Source organism: Artibeus jamaicensis, unplaced genomic scaffold (genome assembly GCF_021234435.1).
Source record: "Artibeus jamaicensis isolate MK-2021 breed Jamaican fruit bat unplaced genomic scaffold, CSHL_Jam_final contig_886, whole genome shotgun sequence".
NCBI lineage: Eukaryota > Metazoa > Chordata > Mammalia > Chiroptera > Phyllostomidae > Artibeus > Artibeus jamaicensis.
Window position 1 is genome coordinate 172,319 of NW_026522002.1, and position 26,640 is coordinate 198,958.

Here is a 26,640-nt window from a genome sequence, read left to right on the forward strand (position 1 = left end):
TACACATTATGTGCATAAGATCGAAGAACACAGAAATATACATTATGTGCATCAGATCGAAGAACACCACCTCTGGTGAGGGGACATATGCAACAGTGGGGGCGGAGTGACCCCCAAGGGGCTTTGGGGTGACTGGGAAATTAGATATGCTGGTGGTTTCATTTCTGGTCTCTACACCTACTTGTAGGAGGCAACTTCTAAGGATGGCCCCTACTGCTCCCCACCTTCTGGTGTACATGCCCTTGAGTGTGGGCTGAACCTGGTGACTGGCTTGTAGAACACCGTATGGGATGTCATTTCTGCGACAGGCTGGGAGACAAGGACTGCCACCTTGCTGGGCCCTACTGCCTTCAGGACTGCATACTTTGATAAAGCAAGCTGACAGTTGATGAGACCTTGTGGCAAGAACAACCCTGCTGTGTGACGCCCATGTACATGAGTGCTACGTGCTACAAAGCAGGTCCTTCCCCATGGGGCCGTGATTAACACCCTGGCCAACACCTTGACTGCAAAGGACCCAGTCAAACCATACTGAGTCCTGACCCACAGACACTGATACTACTGCTCAGTCACTAAGCTTTGGGACAATTTGAGACAGCAATAGATGCCCATAGACTATGCTTCTGTATGTATGCTTTGCAATAAAACATTAAGTTCCTAATCCTGGAAAAAACAACCAGCATCTATGTTCAGATTTCAGTTTTCATGCCAATATTTGTGAGCCTCCTCTGGGGACACGGCTCTGGGACTCACTAACCTCGCTGGACAAAACCCCAGGGGTCCACACTCACACTGGCAACACACCATGCCCCAAGCACTTGCAAGAGTGATCACTGAACTCTCACCCCCCCATGGAGCAGAGCACAGCCTGTGTAAAAAGCGTAAAAAGATTGGTTTTAAGATAGGCAAACCACCGCTCAGCCCAGGACACTTCCTGGGGTATCCATGAGCCTAGAACCAGCAGAAATGGAGGGTGAACAGGTCTTGCCTGAACCTTCTTCTCTTCACCTGATTACCTCTGGTTAAATTGCTTGGGACGTTCGCAACTATGCCACCTTACTACACCGTATGAAACAATTGTTATTGTTACGAACTCTAGGAGTCTGCTCTGCACCTCCTGAAGTTCTGCAAGGCAGGAATCTCCCTTCTTTGGTTTTCCACTTTTTCTAATGTCCACCACTCTGCCATGCTATCCAACTGATAGTGATTAGACAAATGTGATCAATGACTTGGTGTGTGGTCACACATGGGATGAGTGGTTTACTACAGGAGTCCCCAACTCCTGGTCTGGGACCTGCAGCAGCACAGACCTCTTAAGGACCAGGCCACACCAGTGAGCTTGAATGCAAACTACTTGGATCATCCCACCAACCCAGCCACTGCCCCCAGCCTATAGACAGTATCTTCCACAAAACCAGTTCCTGGTGCCAAAAAGGTTGAGGGACTGCTGCACCACAGAAACAAAAGTACCAAAGGAACCAGCCAAGCAGCCACAGTTCAGGGCACTAACTGGGTGAGTGCATCATCCTTTAATCTTGAGTAGCAGATGGGACAACCAAGCCAGGAAACTATAGTCAGCTGTGGAGGTGGAGAGGTAAATGCTAACAGTGGGGTGTTCTTGCCTCACACCTGCATGGGATTCCCTTCCACCTATGAACAAGTCACTCCTGACACAACACTTGCACTTCACTTTCAAGGAAACCTAGTTCCTGAGGAAGGGCCTCGCCTCAACTAGATCCCACAGCTAGGGCTGGTCAAGACTGCATTAGAGGGACTTCAGGGGCAGATGCCAGAGAACCATGTACCTGACTTTCTACCATCAGACTGTTTTGTCCATTTCAGACAATCTATATTTTATGATAAACCTCCCATGCTTCATCCACCTCCTCAAAGTCAACAGTTCCAATGGTTCTGCCAAGGCAGCCCCACAGACACCCCTCAAGGGGCACCACGGTAGGCTGTTCAAATGTGCCTTCTCAATTCGTTGCCACACTAACTTTGATGGTTGCTTTCTCAATGTGCCAAGCAGGAACTTCTAGTGGCGCAGCTCCCAGCTCCTTTCCTACCCTGCTTGTAGCCCCAGCTTACTTGGTGGGTACTCCATGACACTTAGGTTAGGGAAGCAAAAATTGTAGTCTGGAATTAAATGAAGAGCATGGTTGCCTTAAAAGTAACCTGTTGCTGCTTTAGGCAAAACCCTCACCCAAACAAGGACAGACAACTGTTGTTTAGTTTTTATTTCATAATCATAAACTTAACTCTGCAAACCAGCTAGACTTGGAAGGGGAAGGGAAAACATGGAACCCATTGAACTGCGGCGAGAGCACGAAGATTATAGAACATTCCAAGCAGATGGGGGTGAAGGGGTGCTCTCCTGAGCTACAGAAGGAATGGTCTGTTGGTTAAGATAAAACGTAAGTCAAATGTTATTAGAGCTGTCCACAGTCAGTAATGGTGATCTTCTTGCTGGTCTTGCCATTCCTGGACCCATAGCGCTCCATGGCTGTCACAACATCCATGCCATCTTTCACCTGACCGAAGACCACATGCTTGCCATCCAGCCTGGAAGAGAGCAATCACTACCACCAGTGACCAGAGGTAACAGGCACCCTGCACTGTGCATTAAGATGAGAGGAGTGCCCCACAAACCAATGCAGCACACTTACAAGAGCACAAGAAGGGTGGCTTATCCAGCCTTTAACATTAGCTAATATTGACTCATTAAATACTGGAAATGCTATTTTATCCTTCTACCTAAAGGAAAAGGCAACATAAAGACTGACCCAAAAAGGTGGCATAAGACTCTACAGCCTCGGCAAGGGAGCTCAGTTGGTTAGAATGTTGTCCTGACATGATCCCTGGTCAGGGCACATTCAAGAATCAACCAATGAATGAATAAACAACAAATCAATGTTTCTTTCTCTAAAATCAATATACATATATGGGCAAAGAGATCACGTGCATTTGAGATAAAACACTACTTGTTCCTTGGTTGCCCCTTCCTGATTCTGCCCTTACCACTCACCACTCGGTCTTGGCAGTGCAGATGAAAAACTGGGAACCATTTGTGTTGGGTCCAGCATTTGCCATGGACAAGATGCCAGGACCTGTGTGCTTCAGGACAAAATTCTCATCATCAAATTTCTCCCCGTAGATGGACTTGCCGCCTGTGCCGTTGTGGCGTGTGAAGTCACCACCCTGTGAATGTAACAGAAACCTATCACCTTTGCAACATAATCAGAAAGCATGCCAAGCATGCAAGGTTCAAACTTCAAAACTCAAGTTTAAACTGACCAGAAGGTTTAAGTGAAGCCAAAGTGGTAAAATAAAAGGTCATGTGTACCAATCCCATCCACTCCCAAAATAAGGTAACAACCCAAGTGAAGATCAGCACACATTTCATACCTGGCACATAAATCCCGGAATAATTCTGTGAAAGCAGGAGCCTTTATAACCAAATCCTTTCTCCCCAGTGCTCAGAGCACGAAAGTTTTCTATCAAAAGAGAAAAAGAGAAGAATGTATGTACACACCACACACAATTAAAATTGGATCACCTTATTAAACTTAAATAGGAACTAACCTGCTGTCTTTGGAACTTTGTCTGCAAACAGCTGTAAGAGAAAAACAACACCTGCTTACATATTTTATTGCTAACTACCCATGTCTTCAGGGGCTTTTGAGTCAAATTCATTTTCTCCCTACAAAAGAATTCTTCAGTAATTGCCCTGAATCCCAAATAAGTGTTCCAGACAGCCTTAATGTCCTGTGGGGGTGAGGTGGGAGCCGTAAGACCCAAAGACATGCGAAAAATCCAGAACCCACAACGACTTACATAGTGTGAGGCTTCTAGAAAGTGACTTAGAACTTCTGAGTATGGTGACACTTACTCCTCAACAGATACATGGCTTCTCAAGTATCACCACCTGCCCCCACCTCAGCTGGAACCAAGGGACAGATTTTCAGGAACAGCAACTACTGCTGCAAGATTCCAGCGACTGCTCTAATTTTAGTCACTGGCAATGAAAATGCTACCACCTCCAATCTGTTAACATAGCTCTAAGGGATTAGATAAGCAGCCTCGTCTTGGGGTTTCCAAGTCCCTCACCTGGGGGGGGGGGTACAAAAATCAAGATTGGTTCCTAATTCACCTGCTTTGAACCTTTCCTGCGAGCACACAGCATCTTGGCTAAAGACGATTAAATGCCATAGAAAACACTTACAAGCCCTTCCACAACTCTTACACCGATCTGTGACTAAATACGCAGGTCCCTGGATGTTTCACCTAGGAGGGCGCGGCTTTTTAGCTCTAAGTCCCTGCACCTACAACATCCGGTCTCTAAGCAGCGCCTTTTCTCCTGGCCCTGAGCTCCTCACCTAAGTCCCTACCACTTCCCCATTAGGCCCTAACTCCGGTTCAGGCCTTTCCTGGCAGCTCCACCTTCATTCTCACCCAGGGACCCGCGGGAGGTCCTATCGCCTTTCCACTAAGCCCTGGAGCTAACCCGACACTAACACGTTACTCGCTCAGCTCCGGCCAAGTTTCCACGTGGGCCCCTGACAGTTACGAGCGGCTCACAGCAGGGCAGGCTGACCGACTGCGACTGACGCCTGCCGGATAGGGCCCAGGGGCCATGGGCAGGAGCCTCCGCCCTCGACTGCACGAGGAGAACCGACTCCCGGACGAGGCCCCACCCCGAGCGCCGGCGTCTTGCTAAGAAACGACCGAAAATCAAACCACGCCCGGGAACGTGGCCGGGGCCACATGGGCCGCCCGTCCTCCGGGCTCACTCCCGCCCCAACCGAGGAGCGCAGCCCCGACCCCAGGGGCCCTGGCCCTCCCACGGGCGTCGTCACCGCGGGGGAGGCGGGCCGCAGCGCCACCTCGCTTCCGCCGGGCTCGTGTCGATTCCACCGCACCTCCCCAACCACCGTGGACGCCGAGTCACGCGGGGTCCGGTCCCCGGAATCTGGGCGAGCCCAGGCCGGCGCAGAATTGGAGCCCTCAGGTGCAGCGGCCGTGAGGAGCCAAACAACGGTCCGATTGCTCAGGGCGACGCCCGTGCCCTCCGTCCGTTTGGGGCGTTGCCAACCCGCAAGGCCCACGGTCTGCGCGGCGGCCCACGGCTCGCGGTCCGAGCACGTGCGCGGCCGGAAGGGCGAGGCCGCCCCTCCCCCGCTGCCTTTGTCTGCCCGCCGCCCCCGGCCTCCCAAAATGGCCCCTCATCAGGAAATGGCGCCGCGCTCCTCCGGAGGGAGCCCGCCCGGGCCCCCTCGGCCGCCGCCCCCACCTCACCCCACCCCCGCCCAGGCCCACCCGGAGCGCCGCCGCCGCCGCCCGCCCCACCTCGAAGGAGACGCGGCCCAAAGGCTCGCCGTCGGCAGCAATGTCGAAGAACACAGTAGGATTGACCATGGCTGGACGTGGTAAGGTCCGAAGCGGCGGCGGCGTCTGCAAGGCGGCACGAGTCGTGGCGCCCGTCCCTCTTATAGTCGGGCAGGGCCCCGCCCAGGGTCGGTCGCGCGCCGCCGCCCTAGCCAATCGCGACCGCAGTCAGTCGGGAGTGACGATGTGTCTGGCCTTTGCGCTGAGACGGCGCTGGGGCGGGGGTGGGACTGCAGGCGCGCGTGCGCGCTGGGGTTCTCCAGCAGGTTCCCGCCCGCGGGTTCAGTCGGGTTTCTGCGGCATTGGGTGGAGTGAGGGGGTTGGGGGGTGCGTCCTCTGGATGGTGTTGCGGGTGGGTGCCCGGGGCGGCCCGAGTGAGTGGCCGCAGCCGCATGGGGCGCGGGGGTCGGGAGGCCACCCTTCGCCTGAGCGTCCTTCCCACTGCGCTGAGGGGGCAACTGAGGCGAACGCAGGTCTCAAGGTCGGGAGACGCGCCAAGGTCGCTCGGGGTCCCCGGCTCCACCGGGAGGCTCAGGGCCCAGGTGGCCTCAGGCACTGCCATCTCCACGAACTGGGGAGGAAGCGCAGCCACCCAGACTGCTCGGTGACGAAATGCTTCCAAAATGCCCTACTTTCCGAAAATACCTTACACTCTCTGACTGCATCTCCCCCGGGGGAAAGACACTGCGGCGGAGCCTAGCAGCCCCACCTTTAAGGACGCTGCACCTTCCCCACTTTGCAATCTCGGCGCCACCCCCACCTACAAAAGCAGATCTGTGCTCTGTCGGGCCCCCGCTCTGGTGAAAGACAAAGCAACAATTTTAAAGTTGATTTCCGCAGGCAAAGACAGTAACACTTTATTACCAAATGCACTTATGCGACCCTAGCGTTTTGTTCAGAAAGCCTTGAAATGGCGATAAATTACACGTATGCCCACCCCTGCCACGTAGCCACAGTACTCACAGTGTTAATGAGTATCTCAAACTCAGTTTCTTCATCTATAAAACCAGGGCAGGGTGTGAGAAGCAAAGCAAATGAAACTCCGGGATGGAGGAGAAGCCCAGCGCCCGGCACGTTCCGGGTCGTTCACCAGGAGTCTGACTCTACGGTGAACGCGGTGTGGTTTTCTCACCGACCTCCACGATCCCCATCACAGACGCGGGCGTTACGGGTCCTGGGTGTTTCTCGGCTTGCTCAGAGTGTTAGCAAAGCCAGCCCTGGAAACGGCTTTTTTTTTCCTCCCTCACTCCACATCACCTGGTGCTTTGTGACCTTGAGGAAGCTACTCGCCCTCACCTGACACCAAAAAGAGCCGAGGCCCTCACACATAAACTCCAACTTCTCTCCCTTCCACTGGGAACCTGAGAGCATTTGGAGCCTCCCCCCGCCCCCCCCCCGCCGCCCCGCCCGAGGTGAATGAACGAATGCAAATGCAGAGTGCCAAACAGAGTCATCCTCTGACTTTCCTCATACTACTGTCTCTTTCTTAAAGATTTTACTTATTTATATCTTTAGAGAGAGGGGAAGGGAGGGAGAGAAACATCAATGTGTGGTTGCCTCTTGCTCGCCCCGTTCTGGGGACCTGGCCCACAACCCAGGCATGTGCCCTGACTGGGACTTGAACCCACAGGTTCCCAGGCTGGCATTCAATCCACTGAGGAATTGCTGCTGCAAGTCCTGTCTGCTGTTCATCAGTGCTGTCGCAGCCAGGACCTAGGCCTGATCACTATCCACACAGGCACATGGTGTGTACCCTCAGAAACCAAGCGTGAGTGTTTTCTTTGGTAAGGGAGAATGGATGTTGGAGCGGAGCCTTCATTGACAATATGTATTGAACTAGACTTCCAAACTGAGTAAGACAGCAATCGACACAGAACTTCCAGAATGTGGGGCTGCCTGTGCCTTATTGGGATGATTCAGACAAAAAAGCAAACGCAAGTGAATTCAACAGCACCCTGACCTGGCTCAAAGGAAGTGTTCCATCCCAGCAATCAGAACTGTGTTCATGCAGCATACTATATACAAATGCTTACATCGCAAACTCTCTCTTTGAACAGGAGAGAATGTAACAGGGAAAGTAAATCAGGTTATCCAAAATTACACAATCACTGCTTCGGAAGGGGGGAACTTGTCTCTTTAGGGCCTAGCTTGGTACTTCTGCCATCTTGCTTCTGCTCACAGCTGGGGGGAAGCTGCCCCTGCTGGGACAACCTGTGACATCACCATCCCCAAACCCAGGGCCCTTCCCAGGTTGAGTGTTCACCTCCATCAGGCATGTGTACCACCTTCTGCTTCTACAGATTCCTTGATGGCTTGACTCTTCTCTCCCACTTCAACTCTGGCCTTTCCCCATTTAATTGTTTCCCAGATTTCTCCCGTGTCACAGCTGCGCAGTTGATCTTGTTTTGTCTCACACACACCTGCCATGGGGGACCTCGTCCACTCCCATGGCTTCAATCTCAGGTGACTTCCACACTAAGCTCTCCCCCACACCTCCTCTCTGTCCCTCCTGCTGCAGCACTCACTCGGACTGTTGCAGCCTGGTTACTGGGCTCCTGGTTTGCCACCCAGAGTGGTCATTCTCAGCACCATTTCACTGTAACTCCTATGCTATACAGCCCTCTCGGAGGACCCCTGGGCAGGGCCCACAGCATGGGACGAAAGCAGCTCCTTCACAGTCTGGCCCCGGCTGGCTGGCTCCAGCCTCTGGGTGGACATTTCTCCTTCCACAATCTCCCCATCACTGTACTTTGTGTTTCCTGGACTCACTCTTTGCCTGCTCAGTGCCTGCCCCAACTGCCCCTTCTCAACCCGGTTGAGAAGCTCAGCAAAGCTCAACCCTGTTGTTCCGGCCCAGAAGTTACCCAGAGTCACAGCATCTGCAACACCTAGACTCAGTACAAGTGAGTTGGGTGGATGCACAAATGAATTCTATGACCCCACAGGTGGCTGATGAGAGAGCCAGCCAGAGCCTGACTCTGGAGCATGTCGTCCAAGGCTGTGAAACAGCCCAGGCCCAGTTCAGCAGGTGCCCCTCCTCTGGACACTCAGTCAGCCCAGGAGAGTGTCCACGGTATGAGGCAGCTTCACTTCAGTCCTCACTGCCCCCACATCTGCTAGCACCTGCCCACACCCTGCTTCCTCCCCCAACCCATCCTCTCCTGCAGCTTCTTGCCAGGCCCCTTACAGGTAGCTGGCCTCAGTGTTACTCTTCCACCCTCCCCTCCTCTCAGCATCTCCTCTTCCTGCAGTTCCCCCTTCCCCACCCCTCCCTGTGCCCAGCCTCAGACGTGTGCCCCATTGCCGCTCTTGGCTCACTTTTCATAATGGTCTACACTGCTTGCCCTGACCCCTCATTCAGTCCAACTTCTGCTCTCACCAAGGCCCCCAGGTTACTGATTTACGGCTTGTCAGACTTTACTCGTTAAACCCATCAGGCCACAGGCTCACTCTACCTTGATCCGACTCCGTGGCAGGTAGGACAGACTGTCTCAGTGGTCACCGAAGGGGGTTGCAGTGGGGAGAGCCAAGGGATGGGGATGGGAGCCCCTCCTGCAGGGAGAAGGGCCAGAGGCTGCCTGGGATTGGGATGTGTCCCCACCCCTACCTTTCAACTGTTTGGTGGTCCTGGGGTTTGGGGTGGTCACTGACTTAATCTCACTCACTGGAGTGTTCAGCTGCTATTTCTTCTTGGGTCAGTTTGGGTATTTTGTATGTTTCTAGGAATTTGTTCAGCTAGGTTACCTGATTTATTAGCACATAATTGTTGCTAGTGTTCTCTTATCCTTACTTCTGTCGGGCCCGTACTACCTGGCCTGCTTCCATTGCTAATGTAGTCATTTGTGTCTCTTCGGGGTAGCTACAAGTTTGCTCGTTGTAAACACTTGTGCTTATGTTGACTATTGCTTCTTTGGGCTCTGGTTCACCTCTGTGTCTCTCATGACCGCCTTTCTGCTACCTCTGCATTCAGCGCATGCTTTTTCTACTTCCTTCAAGAGTTAGATTTTTAATTTGGGACCTCTCTTCCTTTTTTAATGGTGTTCACAGCTACAGATTCCCCTTTAGTACCACTCCCACCCAACTCATGCGTTCGTGTGTTTTCCCTCACCTCAATGTGTCTCTCATCACTGTGATTTCCTTTGACCCTTTGGCTCTTAATTTCCATGTATTTGTGAATTTTTGTTTTCCTTCTATTATTGTCATCTAGCTTCATTCCCCTGTGCTTAGAGAAGGTACTTTGCATGATTTCAATATAACTTATTGGTACTTGCTTTGTAGCCCAATACATGGTCTGCTATGGAGAATGTGCTTTGTGCTGTTGTGTGGAATGGTCTAAGACTGGCTGGCTTAAAAATCTTTTAAAAGTTAATTTAGCCCCGGCTGGTGTGACTCAGTGGATTGAATGCTGGCCTGCGAACCAAAGGGTCATGGGTTCAATTCCCACTCAGGGCACACGGCTGAGTTGCCAATCAGGCTCCCCAGTAGGGGGCGCAGGTGAGGCGACCAATTGATGTTTATCTCCCTCTCTAAAAAGTAATCAAAACCTTTAAGAAACTTGATTTTAGAGAGAGAAACATCAATTTGCTGTTTCACTTACTGATGTGTTCATCAGTTGATTCTGTGTGCATGCTGAGAACTGGACTCATAGCCTTGGTATACTGGGAACCCACTCTAACCAAATGAGCTACCCAGTCAGGGTACTGGCTTTGCTTTTCAGTTTTGTAATATTTGGTGTACACTGAGGTGAATACCCACAAAGTCACTGCTCTGCTCTTCCTTGGGTGCTCCCACCCCACAGAAGTAGGCACGGGAACCCTGTGAAATGCACAGTGGGCAAGCTTGGACAGGCATCTACTGTGGGGGCCCCACACCCCAGCCTCTTGTCCTTCGTTGTGAGAGGAGGCGTCCACAGCAATGTCAGGTCACCCACACCATGGTAGTCACTGCTCAGTCCTTTCTGAGGACTCTTAAGTGGTTTGCAGCCTTGCAGTTGCACCCTGATCTCCCCACACCGTACCCCCCCCCCGACAGAAAAAGCTCCCACAGTGCAGTAGTCTGGGGTGCCAGCACCTGTCCTGCTCAACAAAGTCCCCCCAGCGGGCCCAGAACTGCTGATGAGAAAGTACTGGGCTGGGCTTTTTGGTCCCCATTTTGGACTTCAGGTGTGCCCTGCAGCCCTGGAGGTCTGGAATCACCCCTGTGGCCAGACAAGCCGGAAACAGGCTGCAGCAGGACAAGCAGGTCCATGTCTGAGGGTCCAAAAAGGTCAACAGCCAGGACTGGAACCGCCCTCCCCGCCTGCACGTGAAACCTACCCCCCACCATGCCAGGCAAGCGGGGGCTGGGGCACCAGGTGGCCAATGGAGCAGAGGGCCTCACCCCAGGCTTCCTGCCAGCACGCCCACGCGAGGGGGACAAGGTGGCAGAGGTGCCTCCCGGCTGAGGCGACACTTCACAAAACAGCAGGCCAGCTCTCAGGCCACAGCCAACTTGGAAAATTCCAGGGATGAGGAAATGCACGGAGGCGGGGTGGCACGCAAGGAGGTCCCGAGCCACCATGGGAGTCTTTAATTGAGACGCGGGCAGGCAGGCGCCCCCACCCGGCGCCGAGACACGGCAGGGCTGCACAGTCACGGTTCGGGGTTGTGGGGACGACGACGTCCCCTGGAGGTGCATGAGGCTGCTGCACCTGGGCAGGAGGGAGGCCCCCTGGTCCCTTCGGGAACCACTGAGGTCACCACTGGGGGCGGCAGGCGGAGGGCGCGCTTGTGTGGTATGTGGCTGAGGGGGCGGGGCGGGGCGTTAGGGGACGGGCCCCTGGAATCTCCTGCAGCTGCCAGTGGGCGGGGTTGGCACGGGTCCCTTCTCGCTAGGGCAGGGCTGTTTGCAGCTCTGGGACAAGTGGCCCAAGGTGAGCCTTGGAGAGCGAACGGGAGGGAGGGAAGGCAGGGCGCGGTGACGCCTGCGACCTGTCCCGCCTCTGGGCTGCCAGCGGGTTCAGTTGTTCTCAAAGAGAGAGAGCAGGTCGTCGCTGCTGTTGGCGGGCAGGTCGGGCGGGCCCAGGTAGGACAGCAGCTCATCCGGGTTGGTCAGTTCTGGGAGCAGCTGAGGACACAGCAAACTGGTCTCAGACCCACCTCCAGCAGTTGGCCGCAGCCCAGCTGGGTGGGTGAGGTGGCCGGGATATGGGCTGCCCTGTCCCTCCCCTCCATAGGCGGGCCTGAGACCCAGACCGTGTGGGGCTCTCCCTGCAGGCCTCTGACCAGGAACCCCTGACACGTTGCCCAGGGCCAACACAGAACAGGCAGGGCGGAGCTGCTGCAAGTCACAGGGAACACAGGACTGTGAGGGGACCCCACTGTAAACAGGCCATGTGGGAGCTCAGGCCCCCAGTCTGTAGGGTTTGCTGCTTAGAGCTGCTCTAGTTGTGTTCATGTTAAACCTGGGACCCCCAGGCTTCAGCTGGGAGTCCTGACCCCTGGGGCTCTGCACATGCCACCTGCTGCCTCCTCTTGGCCATCATTGAGGTGTGTGCGTGTGCACCCAGGACAACAGAAAACCAGCTCCCAGCCAGGTTCCCAAGTGCTCCCGGCAGTGGGCACGGTACTCACATCCAGGGCTGGTTCTGGGGCCTCCCCTGCCCCAGATAAGGGGGGCCCCATCATGCCTGCGGCAGCATGAAAGGCCAGCTCGCCAACAGGACCCGAGCTCACTGGGCCCAGGGGCTGCCGGGTCGCTGGGAGAGGGTTAGGGTGGTGCAGCTGGGTCCCTGGGGGGCCTCCAAGTGTGGGGGTGTGCAGTCCAGGTGGTCCAGGGTTGTGGGCCGGGTCCAGGTGACCTGCAGATGTCATCTGAGAACGGAGAGAAGGACCTGGTAAAAGGGCCCAGGGCTCTCTCAGGGGGGTGGTCCCTCGGCTCCTTGGCCTGGTACTCACCTGACCCGGGAGGCTGGGAGTAGACTTCTCTGGTGTCAGGAGGCTGCTGGGAATGTCAGACTGGTAGGAGATGGGGGGTGGCCCTGGGGTGAACTCAGGAAGGATCGGGGTGCTGGGTGTGGTGGGTGGGAAGGAGTCGGGGAAGGTTCCGGGTCCCAGGAAGCTGGAGCCTGAGAGAGGAGAGCCAGGTCCTGCAAGGGGCCTTCAGAGGGCAGGCCACAGTGCCCAGCACCCCAATCCTTCCTGAGCTCACCCCAGGGCCATCACTCACAGGCCAGGAAGCCATGGGAATGGGGCCTACCTCATCACATAAGGTCAGATGGGGCCAGGCCATGGGTGTGTGCTGGCAGAGGGCCCCTTGTTGGAAGCTGCTGGGAGGGTGGGGTGCAGCTTCAGCTGGAGGCTCTCTGGCCACACCCATTGGCTCAGCAGAGGCCACCTCTACACTGCGTGTCCACAACCAGTCCTGCCAGGCATGGCCCACATAGTGACACCCTCACAGGTAGCTGACCAGTCTGGAGATCACAGTCATTTGCCAGGGCTGTACTCACCCTGGCTGGGGTAGTCACTAGGGGCCGGGGCCGAGGGAGGCTGCAAGGGGGCGAAGGGGGTGGCCCCTGGGCCCAGGGCGGCTATCATCTCCATCACGCTGGGCAGGAGTGCGTGTGCGGGGCTCACGGTGCGACAGCGTTTTAGCACTGGCCCATCTGGCTCCTCCTTGATGTGCATGTCAGGCTTCACAGGCACTGGCTTCCAGCTGCACGTGGGGTCGATGGTGATCTCCTCGTGGTCAGAGCTGGGCGGGGCACAAGGACAGTCACTGCCCGTCCTGCTGCTTCTCCTGGCCCCAGGGCAATTTCTAGGCAGGCCTTCCACTCAAATGCACATTCCATGTGCCCTGTGGAATGCTGGCTGTGTGGGGGCAGATTCCATGACACCGGGAACCGAGTGCACTTCTCTGTGGATCCACAAGGGTGCCACCCCTCCCGTCCCGGGGCTGCCCCTGGCCGACCACAGAGGCTAGGCAGACTGTAGGAAGACTCACTTCTGGATGTAGGTGAGGATGCCCAGCATGTATTGATCCACCTCCAGGCCCTCCAGCAGGGCTGTCTTGCTGCAGAGAACAAGTGGGACACGGCTCAGAGGCCTAGCCCAGCCTACCCCAGGGAGAGGGCTGCCACGTCTCAGCCCTCCTCTGTTCAAGGCCACCCAGTGTGAGGTGGCCCTGTATGAGGTCTTGGCCCCAAGCTATACCAGTGACTGTGCCCCCGCCAACCATGGCTTGGGTGTTGCTTGAAGAACTGTCCTTGCCCCTGGTACGCAGTGAGGGCCATCTCTGGAACACTTACTTGCACACGGGGCACCTCCAGGTCCCTCGCTCACAGTTAAGTTGCAGGTAGGACTCCAAGTCGAAGCACTGTAGGGAGGGAGACCATTTCTCACACTGGGCCGGCGCCTGGCCACGTACTTGTAGGATCACAGCGCTTATTTTCCTGCATGTTTGAGGGGCTGTGTGCACCAGGTTGTCACAACAACATTGTTCTAAGGGACCAAGACTGGGGACAGCCACGAAGCCTGCACTGGGAGTAGAAGGCCCTGGGACCAAAGCCAGCGTTGGGCAGCTATGCTCCAGATGTGGTGTCTAAGGAAAGACCAGCGCACAGGGCTGTGTGTACTCTCGTGTGGTCACAAAGGTGGCGAGCACACTAGTCTGCAGAGTTTTGGCAGAGAGCCTGGGTGGCACTCCTGAGGTTCCAGCAGGGGACTTCATCCTGCATCCTCGACACTGTCAACACTGCATCCCGGGAACATAGTAAGGTCACTATGCTTAGAACAAACGGAAATCCAGCCTGAGGGGACGGAAGGAGTCAGGCTACCTGGCTGCTGGCTGGGTGGCCTGTCCTATCACCTACAGGTCCAGGCGCTGAATGTCATCTGCTAAAGACAGTCAGACAGTTGCCTTGGCTGCTGTGGCTCAGTGGATTGAGTGCTGGCCTGCAAACTGAAAGGCCACCCATTCGATTCCCGGTAAGGGCACATGCCTGGGTTGTAAGCCAGGTCCCCAGTAGGGGGCGTGTGAGAGACAACCAAACACTGATGAGTCTCTCCCTTTCTCCCTCCCTTCCCCTCTCTAATAATAAAGAAATATAAGATCTTAAAAGAAAAAAAAAAAAGATACTTAGAGGTTGTTCTGGAAAAGGCTACAGTGACCACCCACCTGTATATGGCGACAATCGTGGCCTCGGGCAGGGAGCTGGATCCTGCGGAAGGTGATGGGGCACTTGAGGGACACCTTGATAGCCGTCTGCTCCACCCCGTCCTCTCCGTTGGGCCCAGGGGTACCAGGGATGGTGCCGCTGCTGAAGTTCCGTTTTACTGGCGGTGACAGGGAAAGGACTGAGGAAAGGGCCACAACAAGGATGCGACAACTCCGAGGGCCCATCTGGAGTGGAGCACTGTCCCTGCTCGGACCCCTTGCCCCGGGGGAGATAGCCTCATCAGGCAGGGGTGATGCCATGGGGCAGATGGGCAGGCCACTCACTCTTGGTGACGCAATGCTCAGCGGGCAGCAGCCGCTTCTTGAGGAGACCCTGCAACACTGAGCGGACGGCCGGCCGGTGCACCAGCTGCAGCACGAACAGGTGGGACTGCAAGGCAGGGGCAGGTCAGGGGGACACGGGCCAGGCCTTCTCAGCAGCAGCACGTCCTCCAGCACAGTACACAGGCTAGTGTGCTGCCTCTCCCAGAGCCCGGGTGACAGGGGGCTGGCTCTAGACACCTGCGCTCTGCTCTGCACCCCACATCCTAACCCTCCCACAGCACCATCACATGGACCCCTGAGAGCCTGCCGGCCTGCAGTGCTCCCCTCTCCCTGCATCTACTCCTGGGCTGCCCTTCTGAGCTCAGCTGCCTGGGCCCCAGGCTGGGTGGCGTCAGGTTACCCTCTACAATAACTCAGGGCCCGGGAGCTTCCTCCCAATGGTGGTATGAGCACCTACTTTGTGCTGGGACCTAACTGGAAGCCTTGAGGGTGGGTTTAACTGGATCCTCTCCTTTTTAAAAATATTTTATTGATTTATTTTTAGAAAGAGAGGAAGGAAGAAAGAGAGCAAGAGAAACATCAATGTGTAGTTGCCTCTTGCATGCCCCCTACTGGGGACCTGGCACATAACCCGGGCATGTGCCCTAACTGGGAATCGAACTGTGACCTTCTGGTTCTCAGGCCAGTGCCCAATCCACTTAACTGGGTCCTCTTCTTAAAGAGTTGAAGGACAGATGGAACAGAAAGCCACGGGCAGGACAAAGACCCATTGCCTGGGGCACTCACGCAGCAACAGGCTGTGACTGTGATCTGGATGGTGTTGCGGCCCGGCTGGCACACATGCTTCAGGTACAGGGGCTTGTGGGAGGTCTTGTTGTCACCACGCTCGATGGTGAGCGGGGTGGCATTGACGCTGACCTGCACTGAGGCTGGCCAGTTGGTGTTCATCTGCCGGTCCTCGTGGTGGTAGCACTTGAACTGCAGCTCTAGGTCAGGCCTGTGCAGGGAGGACCGACGCTGAGAGCCGGGTGGAGGTGTGAGGGGCTGTGGGGCAATGGGGGACGCTCACCTCAGCATCAGGGTCTTGTAGACGGAGTCTCGGAGCTGGAAGGCATGGTTGCTCACAGCCAGGTTGTGCTGCAGGCGGAAGGGCTCCAGGACCACCCCATCCCGCACAGGGAAGGTCAGCCGCAGCTCATCACAGGGGCCGCTGCCTGGGAGCAGGCCTCAGTGTCAGCAGGCCTCCTGCTCAGAGGAGCTCCAGGCCCCCAGCCCCATGGTAGCACGGTGGCAAGGGTGGGGGTAGGGGGACCTGCGGCCCCTCCTCCCCTATGCAGGGCTCCAGTCTGGTTGGCATCTCTCCCGCAACCCTGGGCTCTGCTGTCGTCTCCAGTGGTAATAGGACTGTCCCATGGTTCCATGCTGCCTCAGTCACCCCACATGGCACCCCCTAAAATATAACCCAAGAACATGCCCCAACCCGGAAAGGAGGTGCTCCTGGTGCTTTCAGCAGGGTGGAGATCGAGGAGGATATCAGCTGGCCACCTGCCATCAATCACTCTGATGCTCCAATTAGCATTAAAGACCCCAACCACAGGGGTTCTGAACCAGGAGTGGGCCTCAGGGACCTGGCTTTGTGTGTGAGGGCACTTTCCCACACAAGCCCCGCAGGTGCAGCACTCCTGCAGAGGTCCCTGGTCCCCACCCACCCACCTGTCCCAGAGGCAGGTGACACTCACCAGTGGGTGACGAGTGCAAGGAGCTCACACTGGGCTTGAGGTCAGGTAGGAAGGGAGACTTGACATCCTGACTATAGGGGACACTGCTGCCAGGGGTCATGGGCGGTGTGGGGCTGCCCGGTAGTGGGGAGCCGGGATAGCCAGGGAGGGAGCGGGCCTGCTGTGGGGGTAAACAGACAGTCAAGGTAGAGCAGGGAATGGGGGGAGGTGGGGGGTTGCAGTGTGTTTCTGAGCACCCCTGGGAACAGCCAGGGCTGCTGAGGGTGCCTGGCTGGGCACCCACACTTCCTTATTCCCGGGAGCCCTCTCTCCTCATGCCCACCCAGGCAGCTTCCCACCCAGCTGCCAGCTGCCCATACCCCACTCAGGCCAGGCTGGCTGTAGCCGATGCTCCCCACACTGAAGCTGGTGCCCTGCCCGTGGAACTGCTCCGCAGGCTGAGGAGAGAAGACCACATGCGCCTGGGGCTCCAGCCTACCTCCCACCCCACCAGGCCCTGCACAAGACCCAGGATAGGGCTGAGGGCAGGGAACCTGCCAAACATATGGGCCTTGCCTTTTACTTTCTTCTTTGTATGCTTTTGTATTTTCTAAATCATCCACAGGAAGCACATACTGATTTCATAATTTTAAAAACTGCCACCACAGAAACAGATGACTGGTTTCAGACGGGTTTATGTGTACACCACAGAGAAGCCATGCTCTCGGAGGGCCCTTGCGGGGCTGCACCCCCACCCTAGCCAGCCCAGCCTGTTTGAGGCCTGGCTGTGTGCCAGCACTGGCAGCAGCTGCTGCGGGCCTGGAGGAGCTAGCCCTACCTTGTAGTGCAGTCCCAGGGGGCCAGAGGCGGAGAGGGGCAGCCTGTGACCAGGGTAGGAGGAGGGGGCAGGGGGCTGCCCGGGTGTGTACTGGGCAGTGCTGGGTGAATACTGGCCTCCTGGCAGGCACTGCTGCCCTGGACACACCTGGAAGAGGAAAAGGTGAATGCCCAGGGGAAGAATGGGGGTCAGGGAAGCCAGCTCCTGAGGAGTGGGCAGCATCCATGGCCTGTTTTCACACACAGGTGTCCAACCTCACCACGGCCCCACGTGACGCCTGGGATAAGGGCCCCGACTCTCACCTCACTGGAGTAGACTCTCTTGATGCCCTGCCGGGGCAGCGGCTGGGCCTGTGGAGGCCCTGGGTACCCGTGCAGGGGCAGACGCTGCCCTGTATACAGGGGGGCTGTGCCCACTGCCCGGGCAGGGTTCATGCCCATGGGGCCAGAGGGGCCCGTCAGCCCTCCCATGCTGGCAGGGTTCATGCTGCTGGGGACGCTGGGCCCCCGGGGACCTCCATGCTGCAGGAACTGGCTGTTAAAAGACTGTCCGGCCCCCATCTGGGAGGAGAAGAGGGACCATGAGGTCTAGCCACTGCTGTGTGTGCCCCTGTCCTCTCCCCTCAGCGCCTCACTCCTGCCCACCCATCTCCCTCCCAGGGCTTGTCCTTACGGCCTGTACCCTGTGTGCACACCCAGCAGCCCCTGAGCCAGCCCAGGTGCACTGTCCCTGACTGCCTGGGTCCTCCCTCCCAGGAGGGGCTACAGCCTCACCGCTCCATACTGGCTCAGCTCCTGGCTCTGCTTCTCCTGTAGGGCAGCCACTGTGGCCGTGGCAGTGGCTGTAGCGGTGGCAGCGGCAGCAGCCACAGCAGCAGCAGCCGCTGCTTGAGTAAAGTCTGTGGAGGGTCGTGTGACATGGGAGGGGAGGCCCAGACCCCCAGGCGTCCCTGGGCCACCTGCATACCTGCCGAGACACAGATGGCTTGGCAAGTAGCTCGTCCCACTTGTGGCCCAGGGGCAGGCGCTCTCCACCAGCCCTCCCTCACGAGCTGGGGGAGCCAGTGGGGAAGCAGAGACAGCACGTCCAGCGAACCACTGCTGCAGTTCCTAGGTGCCTGCCTTGGGAGGGCCCCTCACACATCTATCAGGGGAGGGTCCTGCTTACCCAGTGGTGAAGCCGGGGCCTCCGGGGTAGCCCCCACGGCCATACACTCCCTGCTGCATGTAGCCCTTGTTGGCACCACCCTCGTTAAATGCCTGCTGTGCCAGGCACTGGGGGGAGCTCAGGGCCGAACTGCTGCCTGCCATGCCAGGCATCATGGAGCTGCCAGGGGGGCTTCCCGTAGGGCCCATGGGGCTCCCCAAAACCTGTAAGGAAGCAAGAATCACCAAAGGGAACCATCCAAACAACATGTTTCACATGATAGCTCTAATATGCGCAAAGGAGACACTGGCAGGTAAGGTGGTGGGCAGGGGCAGCTCACGAGGGGTCGAAGGAAGCCACATGTGTAGGGAGAACTACTCTCAAGGGCTCGGAGTGCAGGGAGCCCTGGCTCCATTCTGGCTGAGACCGGAGGCGGGCGCACCTGGCTCTGCGCTGCACTGCCGACTCCCCACACGGTCGTGACCACCGACAGCGCTCCTGCGGGCTGAGGGGCACTCTGTTGCCACGGCACCGCCTCATAAACGAAGGGACCATCACTGCAAGGACAGGGGCGGCAGGGAGGCCTGGGTCCGGAGACCACAGGTGTGGAGGAGACACTGCCTGGGAAGAGCTGGAGGCTGGGAGCGGAGGGGTCCACAGCAGCAGCCTACTCACCTGTGTGGTGCGGAGGGCGGGGCAGGTTTCATGGGGTTCATGGGGTTCATTGGCTTGGGAGCGGCCTGAAGGGTAGCAGGAAGCAGCTCTCAATGGTGCTGGTGTGGGACTCAGCTGCTCTGGCTGCTGGGACAGGAGGGAAGGACAGCAGTGGAGATGCAGCTGGAGAACCCTGGGAGCAGGTTTTGGGGTTTAGGGTCAGGGGTCAGGATACAGGGTTCAGGGAGTAGGGCAGATGCAGCTCCCCTAGGCCCTGGCCTTGCCCTCCTCTGTTCCCATTGGCAGGGACAGGGCAGGCTACATTGGGGGTACCAGGGCAGCTCAAGGGGGCCAGGTGCTAAGGAAAGTGTTCTTAGACATGACACCAAAAGCACGATGCGTAGAAGAAAAAAAATGGAAACTGCTACTCTGTGAGAGAGGCTGCTTGGAGGACGAGAAGACAAGCTACGGGTGGGAGACTTATCTGTAAACCATACAGCTGACAAGACTGGTATCTGGAATATACACTAAAAACAAGTCCAATTAGAAAAGACAAAATACATGGGACACTTCACTGAGAGGATGTGCAGATGGCAAATGAGCACAGGAAGAGATGCTCAGCATCACTGGCCATTGGGAATGTAAATTAAAACCAGGTGGGGCATCCCTGCACACCTCCCAGGATGACCGGAGTAAGACAGTGACCCAGTATCATCCCATGCTGCTGGTGGGAGTGTGGGGCCTGGCCCTCTGGAAAGCAGTCAGGTTGTTCCATAAAATACTAAGCCTGCAGCTACCGTCTGACCCACCAACTCACTCCTGAGCGTCTATCGCAGAGACACATACACAGGTGTTCATATGGAAATCTGTCTGTGAATATTCACCACAGCATCACTCCTAATCACCAAAGAATGGAAACCCAGATGTTTTCCAGGAGTGAAGATTAACCAAGGCTGAGCTTCCCCAGCCAGAGGCATAAAAAGGGTGAGCTGAGCCAGGCACCAGCCTGCAGGAATCTCGGGAAATTCTGCTGTGTGGAAAACAGACAGTCCCTAAAGGTTACACACTGCCCAATTCCCTTTATATAACTTTCCTGAAATGACAAGATTACAGAAATGGAGAACAAATGGGTGGCTGCCAGGGGTTAAACGTGGGGAGGACGGGGCCGCAGGGAGGCAGGGATGGAAATATCTGTATCTTGAGTGTGTCCACAGAGAATCCTGCTGTGCTGCTGCAAGATGTTACCACCGAGGAAGCCAGGTGAAGGATACACTATTCCTATGGATCTAGAATTCTCACAAAATAAAAACTTAGTTAAAAACCCACCACTCGCCCTGGCTGGTGTGGCTCAGTGGATGAGTGCAGATCTATGATCCAAAGGGTCACCAGTTCAATTCCCAGTTGGGGCACATGCCTGGGTTGTGGGCCAGGTCCCCAGTAGGGGGCGCATGAGAGGCAACCACACATTGATGTTTCCCTTCTTTCCCCTCTCTCTAAAATTAAATAAATCTAAAAAAAAAAAAACAAAACACCCCACTACCAGCCCCCTCTCTCCACAGAGGCCCACTGGCCATCTGTCTGGCACCTGAGCAGGCTGGGTTGGCCAGGCTCACTTTGCTGCCCCAGAAGGGCAGGAGGAGGCCAAGTCCCAGGGCAGTGCAATTGCATGTGTTCCATTTGGAACTGCCTACACCAGCATCCCTTGGGAGGGCTGGAGGAGGGGGATGGGGCAGGTGCAGGGCAGCCTCCCACACCACATGGGTCTGGGGAATTCCACTCCCCAGGCTTCTCTGCTGTGGACAGACCACAGACATTTCCAGTTCCCCCAGGGCTGATTTTGTGGGGGCGGTGACTTCCTGCCTGCCCAGCCCCTGAACTAAGTCTGCTCTCCTCCCTGAGAAAAGACCACAGTTTCCAGATACCTCTGCAGGTACCCCTGCTCCTCCCCTCCTCACAAGGGCGCAGGCTGTGAGTGCAGACCCTCCTCCCTCCTCCCAGCCTGGAGCAGAGCTGGGAAGGAGCCAAGAGCGTGCAGGGCCTGTGCCTGGGTGGTACCAATTCCAGCTGGAAGCCAGGACCCCTTGGCAGCTGGCCTGAGGTCGTCTAGAAGGCCACATGGCTTTCTGGGGATCAGATCACAGCTTCCTCAAGCACACTTGCCCAGAACCCTCTTCTCCGGAACCTCGAAGCAGCTGCACCCCAGTCTCCCACATGCCACCCGAAGGCAGATGATAATGTTGGTCACCCCTCTACCACCCTCCACTCCATCTCCCTGCCTGGTCACTCAGGTGCAGCAGGACCCAACCCCAGCAGGGCAGCCCCTATCCTCCCTCGGTCACAGAGTGGGGATGCACTGCCTCCAGCAGGCCGGGGGCATTAGTTCCAGAGGGACCTGGAGTCAAACAGCCCTGAGACCCAGTGCAGTAGAAGGACGCCAAGGTGTCCTCACATCTGCAGGGGCTGGAAGCCCTGCCCTGTCCACCTGCCAGGCCCCAGCACTGCAAGAGTTCATCAGGGACACCCAGGAAGGGGCATGCATGAATGCCCAGGGTGTGGGGTGCTTCTGAGACCCGCTGAAGGGTTTTACTACGTTGAGCCTCCATTCATATATAATGGGAACTGAGAAGAGGAAAGGACATGTGACCACCTTTATGTCATCAGTCCTGGCTCCTGTCCTGGACACAGGTGTTAGTGGACACTGAGAGAGACCTGGCTGTGATCAAGCCAAGGACGAGTCCTCCTCCCCAGGTGTCTTCCCCAATTCCCATTCTGGCCTGTAACCATTCCCCGGGTGTGACAAGTCCCCAGGGCTAGTACCCACTGGCTGAGCCTGAGATCCCTCACTGGTCCTGTTTCTGCTCTCAGGCTTCTTCCAGGAAGTCCCTCTGATTCTGGCAGAATTTGGTGACTGAATCTGTCTTCACCCTATCCGACCCGCCCCATCTTCTATATCGAGTTGCGTGTTCTGAGTACGTCTCTGTGAAATCTTCTGAAATAATGAGTAACTTACAGATATCACCATGCATGTTCTGCAACTATCAGGAAAGAGGACATGGGGCAGCAGGTGTGGGGGCAGGACGGTGCGGATCAGGTTAGGGGGCAGCAAGTCAGCTGGGAGGAGGTCAGGGTGTGAAGGGGAGGAGGAAGGGGAGCGCCGGACAGCGGTAGCAGGTCATAGAAGGCTAGGGCAGGACTCCCTCCCGCCTGAGCTTCTGTGTGTTCTGTTTGGAAAGGGGTAAACCCACGGATCCACGGCTGGGGCTTAAAGGTCAGCGTCGCTGGGCCAGGTCCCCGTGACTGTGGGCGCGCACAGCCGGAGGTGAACCCTCCAGACACAGCGCTGAGCGGCGGCCGCGGGGGCAGATCTGCGAGGCCGGGCAGCCTCCCGCACACCACTCGGGGGCTCAGCCGGCGCCGTAACGACCGTTGCAACAAAGGCTCAGGTGAGAGGGTCGCCTGTGCGCACCGCCGGCCGCCCAGGACCACGACGCACGCGCGGCAGGCCAGCTCCGGAGCCTCGCTGAGGCGCCGCACCTGCCGCCCCGCACCTGCCGCACCTGCCGCCCCACCGCACGCATCTGCCTACGGCCGCTCACCTCCGTGCGGCCCGGCCCGGCCCCTTGCCGCCGCAGCTCCCGGCCCGTTCCGCTCCATGCGCTCAGCCCGCCCTGCGCGCCGCCTGCCACCCAGGGGCCGCCGCCGTCCGCGCCATCGCGCTGCCGCTGCTCCCAGGGCACAATGGAGCTGCCGCGCCGCTCATGCATATGCATGACGCAACGCGGCCCCGCCCCCAGGCCAGAGCAGTAGAGCCCCGAGCCAACGTTCGGGCGGGGCGGCCGCGGACCCAACGGCGGGTGGCTCGTGGACCTCAGGCTGACCGAGGGCAACCTGTGACTCCGCCCCCTCCACACCTTGCCAAACGTAGTGTCCACGGGACCACCACGCTTCCTGCTCGCTCTCTGCCGGGGCCGGGCAGGCTCAGGACGGAGGAGGCGCGGGAGGGGTCAGGATGGAGAAGTGAAAAGGGGCGGGGTGTGTCAGGGTGGTAGGGATAAGAAAAAGGAGATGGAGCGTGGCCGGGGTGGAGGACGTGGGATCTGTCAGTGGGGCCGGGGCTGGAGGAGGGGCCGGGCGGCTCCCGAACGAAGAGGGCGAGGGCGGGGTCAGGGTGGAGGAGTGAAAAGGGGCGGGGTCTGTCAAGGCTGGGTAGGTGGGAGGCGGGGTTTAGTGGGCGGGGCCAGGGCGGAGTAGGGTGGCTGTGTCACGGCCGCAGGGACTAGTGGAGAGACGGGTTGTCAGTGGCGGGGGCTGTAGAGGGGCGGGGCCTGCAGAGATGCGACAGTATCAGGGCCTTTTCTGGAGGGTCTGGGATCCTCAAGGAAAAACCACGCAACCAAATCAGTCACTCTGCTCGCTGCTCTCCCCTCTTCCCACAGCCACCCCCTTTGGGGATGTTTTTGAGTTATAACCAGTGGCGCAGCCTCTTTGATGTTTGCGCCTTTCAAATGCTATTATCACCCTTTAAATTATTCTCCACTTTTCCGACCCTCCTTTAGGAAAGCCACATTGTGATTGCCCACAACATTTTTTATTGTGTTAAAGTACACATAACATCTACCATCTGAACCATTGCAGTATTGAGCGCATTCGCACTGCTGCGCAGCCATCGCCGCATCCGTCCATAGGGCTCCTCATCCTGCAGAGGGGTCCTCTGTCCCACACCCCTCCCCCAGCTCCTGGCACCACCAACTACTTTCTCAGGAACCTCGTAAGGATGGAGTCATTCAGTACTGGTCCTTTGTGACTGGCTTATGTCCTCAAGGTTCATCCACGTTGCAGCGCGTGTTAGACGTCCTTCCTTTTCAAGGCTGAATAATGTTCCATCTTAGCCACATTTTATTCATTCATTGGTCCACAGACGCCCCAGTGTCCATCTTTGGCGTTGCTGAAATTCCTTCCCTCCAGGCTGTGTGAGCCCTTCTTTTGAGGATAATTAGTTCACTGAAGAACTAATTGTGGGCCTACTTTGGGCCAGGCATTGAGTAACTGTACGTTTCTGCCAGCGGTGCTTGTGCCAGCTGCAGCCCACCAGCCTCCACTCGGCCCCAGCACCACTTCCTGTGTCCTGTCTTGCTCCATGCACAGGGCTGAATGGTGGCCCCCAAAGACATGTCCGCATCCTAGGCCCCAGAACTTGCAAAAGTTATCTACTTGGCAAAGGTGTGATGGAGCTGACTGTGAGAGGAGGAGCTTGCTCCGATTCACCCCAGTGGGCCTGGAAGGCCTCCAAGAGAGGCAGGGTGTGTGTGTGCCAAACGTAATGAGGCCACAGAGCAGAGAGCGAGCGATGTGGGCACCAGCCAAAGAATTGGACATGCAGGGAAGGGTCCTGCCTGGAGCCTCCAGGTGGAGCATGGCCCTGCCCACCTGGATTTCCACCTTCTGGCTTCCAGACTCCTGAGCAAATGGACTCCTGTTGTTTTAAAGCCCCAATTTATGTCCTTTGTTACTGCCGCACTTCTCCTTTGGTCTCATGGGGGCCAGTGTCTCCTGTCTTCACCCAGGTCACCTAAAACTGGTGACCAGACTAACCTTCCAGGACACCATGTTTCCCTGGAGCCATCTCTCCTTTCCCTGGACTCTCTGTCCCTCCCTCCTCCTCCCTGGACACCCTGCTCTCAGTGGGCTGTTCTTCCCTCCCTGCTGGGAAGGGCACCTGCCCCAGGCTCTGTCCTCCAAGTCATCTTGTTTCCCACACTGTCTCTGGCTCATGTGGCCCTTAGCTCTATGTGGAAAGGACTCTCACCTCTCCCAGGTCAGCCGGGTCCACTTTTATTTCTGCCACCAATCAATGTCCACGTGCACAGAATGGAGCTCTGGGCCCTCCTGCAGCCTCCACCTGTAGTTCCCCCACCCTGGAGAGCTTCTCACACTGGTTCCTGCCATGCTGGCCCCAGCCCCATGGCGCTCTCTCTTTTTGCTCTTAATAATGTATTGAGACAAAATTCACACTCCACACAATCCATCCATATAAAATGTTCAGCTCAATGGTGTTATATTTATTCAGAGTTGTGTAGCCACCACCACAATCAATGAGAACATTTCATCACCCCAAGAGAAGCCACACATCTGTTAGCAGCCAGCCACCACCCTCCCCCAGCTGCCAGCAGCAAGTCTACTCTCTGTCCCTGTGGATTTGCCTGTTGTAAACATTTCATATGCGTGAAGTCACGCAGTGTTATATCACGTGTCAGTATTTCATTGCCTTCATACGGCTGAATAATATTCCGTTCTGTGGGCAGACCATTTTTGTAACCACTTGTCAGTTGATGGACATTTGGGCTGTTTTCAATGTTTGGCTGTTATAAATAATGCTTCTGTGAACCTTAACATACACATTTCTGGGAGAGCATGCTTTTCATTTCTCTGGGTGGTTACCTAAAAACGGAATTGCCGGGTCATGGCTCTGTCAGACCTCTAAGTTCCACAGCAGTTCCACAGCAGCTGACCATTTTACATCGCTGCCAGCAGGGCCATGAAAAAATCTTTTCATGTGCTTATTAGTCATACATATTTTTCGTTGAATTTATTGGAGTGACATTAATAAAATTATACAGTTTTCAACCATATGTAATTTATAACTGAGTTGTCTTCTTATTATTGAGTTGTAGGAATTCTTCATATATTCTAGGTACAACTCCTTTACCAGATAATATGATTTGTAAATATTTTTACAAGCTGTCTTTTCACATTTTTGTTAAATTTTTTAAGGTTTTAAAAAATTTATTTAAAAAATATTTTTAGGGAGAGGGGAAGTGAAGGAGAAAGAGAGGAAGGGAGAGAAACATCAATGTGTGGTTGCCTCTCATGCACCCCCTACTGGGGACCTGGCCCACAACCCAGGCATGTACCCTGACTGGGAATGGAATCTGAGACCCTTTGGTTTGCAGGCTCGTGCTCAATCCACTGAGCCACATCAGCCAGGGTTCTGTTTTCACTTTCTTGATGGTATTTTTTGACTCACCAAAATCTGTATTTCCATTTGTTACTTATACTTTTTGTGTCACGTAGAAGAAATGGTTGCCCAATCCAGGGTCACACAGATTTATATTTTCTTCTAACACATTTGTAATTTTAGCTTTTATGTTTAGGCCTTTGATCCAATGCAACTGAATTTTTGTATAAACAGTATAAGCTGTTAGTCCAATTTTATTCTTTTTCATATGGATATTCAGTTGTCCCAGCGCTGTTTGTCGGAAAGACTATTCTTTACCCCATTGAATGGTCTTAACACCCTTGTTGAAAAACGCTTGATCATAAAGTAAAGGTTTATTTCTGGACTCAATTTTACCCACCAACAGGTCTATTGTCTGTCCTGATGCCAGTACCGCACCAGGAGGATTACTGTAACTTTGTAGTACA

General features: G+C 56.0%; 2 protein-coding genes across 16 annotated transcripts; both read right to left on the bottom strand.

Annotated features, from left to right (window-relative positions):
- Nucleotides 1-2,222: 2,222 nt before the first annotated feature.
- PPIA (peptidylprolyl isomerase A) lies at nt 2,223-5,472 on the bottom strand. Of its 2 annotated transcripts, XM_037150301.2 has the most exons (5): nt 5,347-5,472; nt 3,583-3,613; nt 3,406-3,494; nt 3,026-3,198; nt 2,223-2,562 (listed from the first exon to the last, which is right to left on the bottom strand). In XM_037150301.2, the coding sequence occupies exons 1-5, from the start codon at nt 5,413-5,415 to the stop codon at nt 2,430-2,432; spliced, it is 495 nt and encodes a 164-aa protein (XP_037006196.1). In that variant the 5' UTR covers nt 5,416-5,472; the 3' UTR covers nt 2,223-2,429. The 2 variants fall into 2 exon arrangements, with proteins under 2 accessions (XP_037006196.1, XP_037006197.1); XM_037150302.2 differs by lacking the exon at nt 3,583-3,613 and having other exon boundaries at nt 5,347-5,429.
- Nucleotides 5,473-10,917: 5,445 nt separating this feature from the next.
- On the bottom strand, nt 10,918-23,027 carry ZMIZ2 (zinc finger MIZ-type containing 2). Of its 14 annotated transcripts, none has more exons than XM_037150284.2 (19): nt 22,815-22,904; nt 19,240-19,362; nt 19,007-19,121; nt 18,586-18,788; nt 18,192-18,384; nt 17,721-17,978; nt 17,419-17,565; nt 16,961-17,038; nt 16,602-16,761; nt 15,932-16,076; nt 15,649-15,859; nt 14,863-14,968; nt 14,539-14,717; nt 13,670-13,737; nt 13,366-13,434; nt 12,872-13,116; nt 12,321-12,490; nt 11,997-12,236; nt 10,918-11,490 (listed from the first exon to the last, which is right to left on the bottom strand). In XM_037150284.2, the coding sequence occupies exons 2-19, from the start codon at nt 19,287-19,289 to the stop codon at nt 11,383-11,385; spliced, it is 2,745 nt and encodes a 914-aa protein (XP_037006179.2). In that variant the 5' UTR covers nt 19,290-19,362; nt 22,815-22,904; the 3' UTR covers nt 10,918-11,382. The 14 variants fall into 14 exon arrangements, with proteins under 14 accessions (XP_037006179.2, XP_037006180.2, XP_053510788.1 ...); XM_037150285.2 differs by having other exon boundaries at nt 19,240-19,365; nt 22,815-22,892; XM_053654813.1 differs by lacking the exon at nt 19,007-19,121 and having other exon boundaries at nt 16,602-16,758; nt 19,240-19,365; nt 22,815-23,027.
- Between the last annotated feature and the right edge of the window lie 3,613 nt (nt 23,028-26,640).

Coding starts and splice junctions, on each gene's coding strand:
- PPIA (XM_037150301.2), bottom strand. CDS start 5,415: ATGGTCAATCCTACTGTGTTCTTCGACATTGCTGCCGACGGCGAGCCT. Junction 3,614..5,346: donor TGGGCCGCGTCTCCTTCGAG/GTGGGGCGGGCG, acceptor TTTCTCTTACAG/CTGTTTGCAGACAAAGTTCC. Junction 2,563..3,025: donor TGCACTGCCAAGACCGAGTG/GTGAGTGGTAAG, acceptor GCTCTCTTCCAG/GCTGGATGGCAAGCATGTGG.
- ZMIZ2 (XM_053654811.1), bottom strand. CDS start 22,988: ATGCATATGCATGAGCGGCGCGGCAGCTCCATTGTGCCCTGGGAGCAG. Junction 13,117..13,365: donor ATCCTCACCTACATCCAGAA/GTGAGTCTTCCT, acceptor TGCCCCGCCCAG/CTCTGACCACGAGGAGATCA. Junction 12,491..12,871: donor TAGTGACTACCCCAGCCAGG/GTGAGTACAGCC, acceptor CTCCTCTCTCAG/GCTCCAGCTTCCTGGGACCC.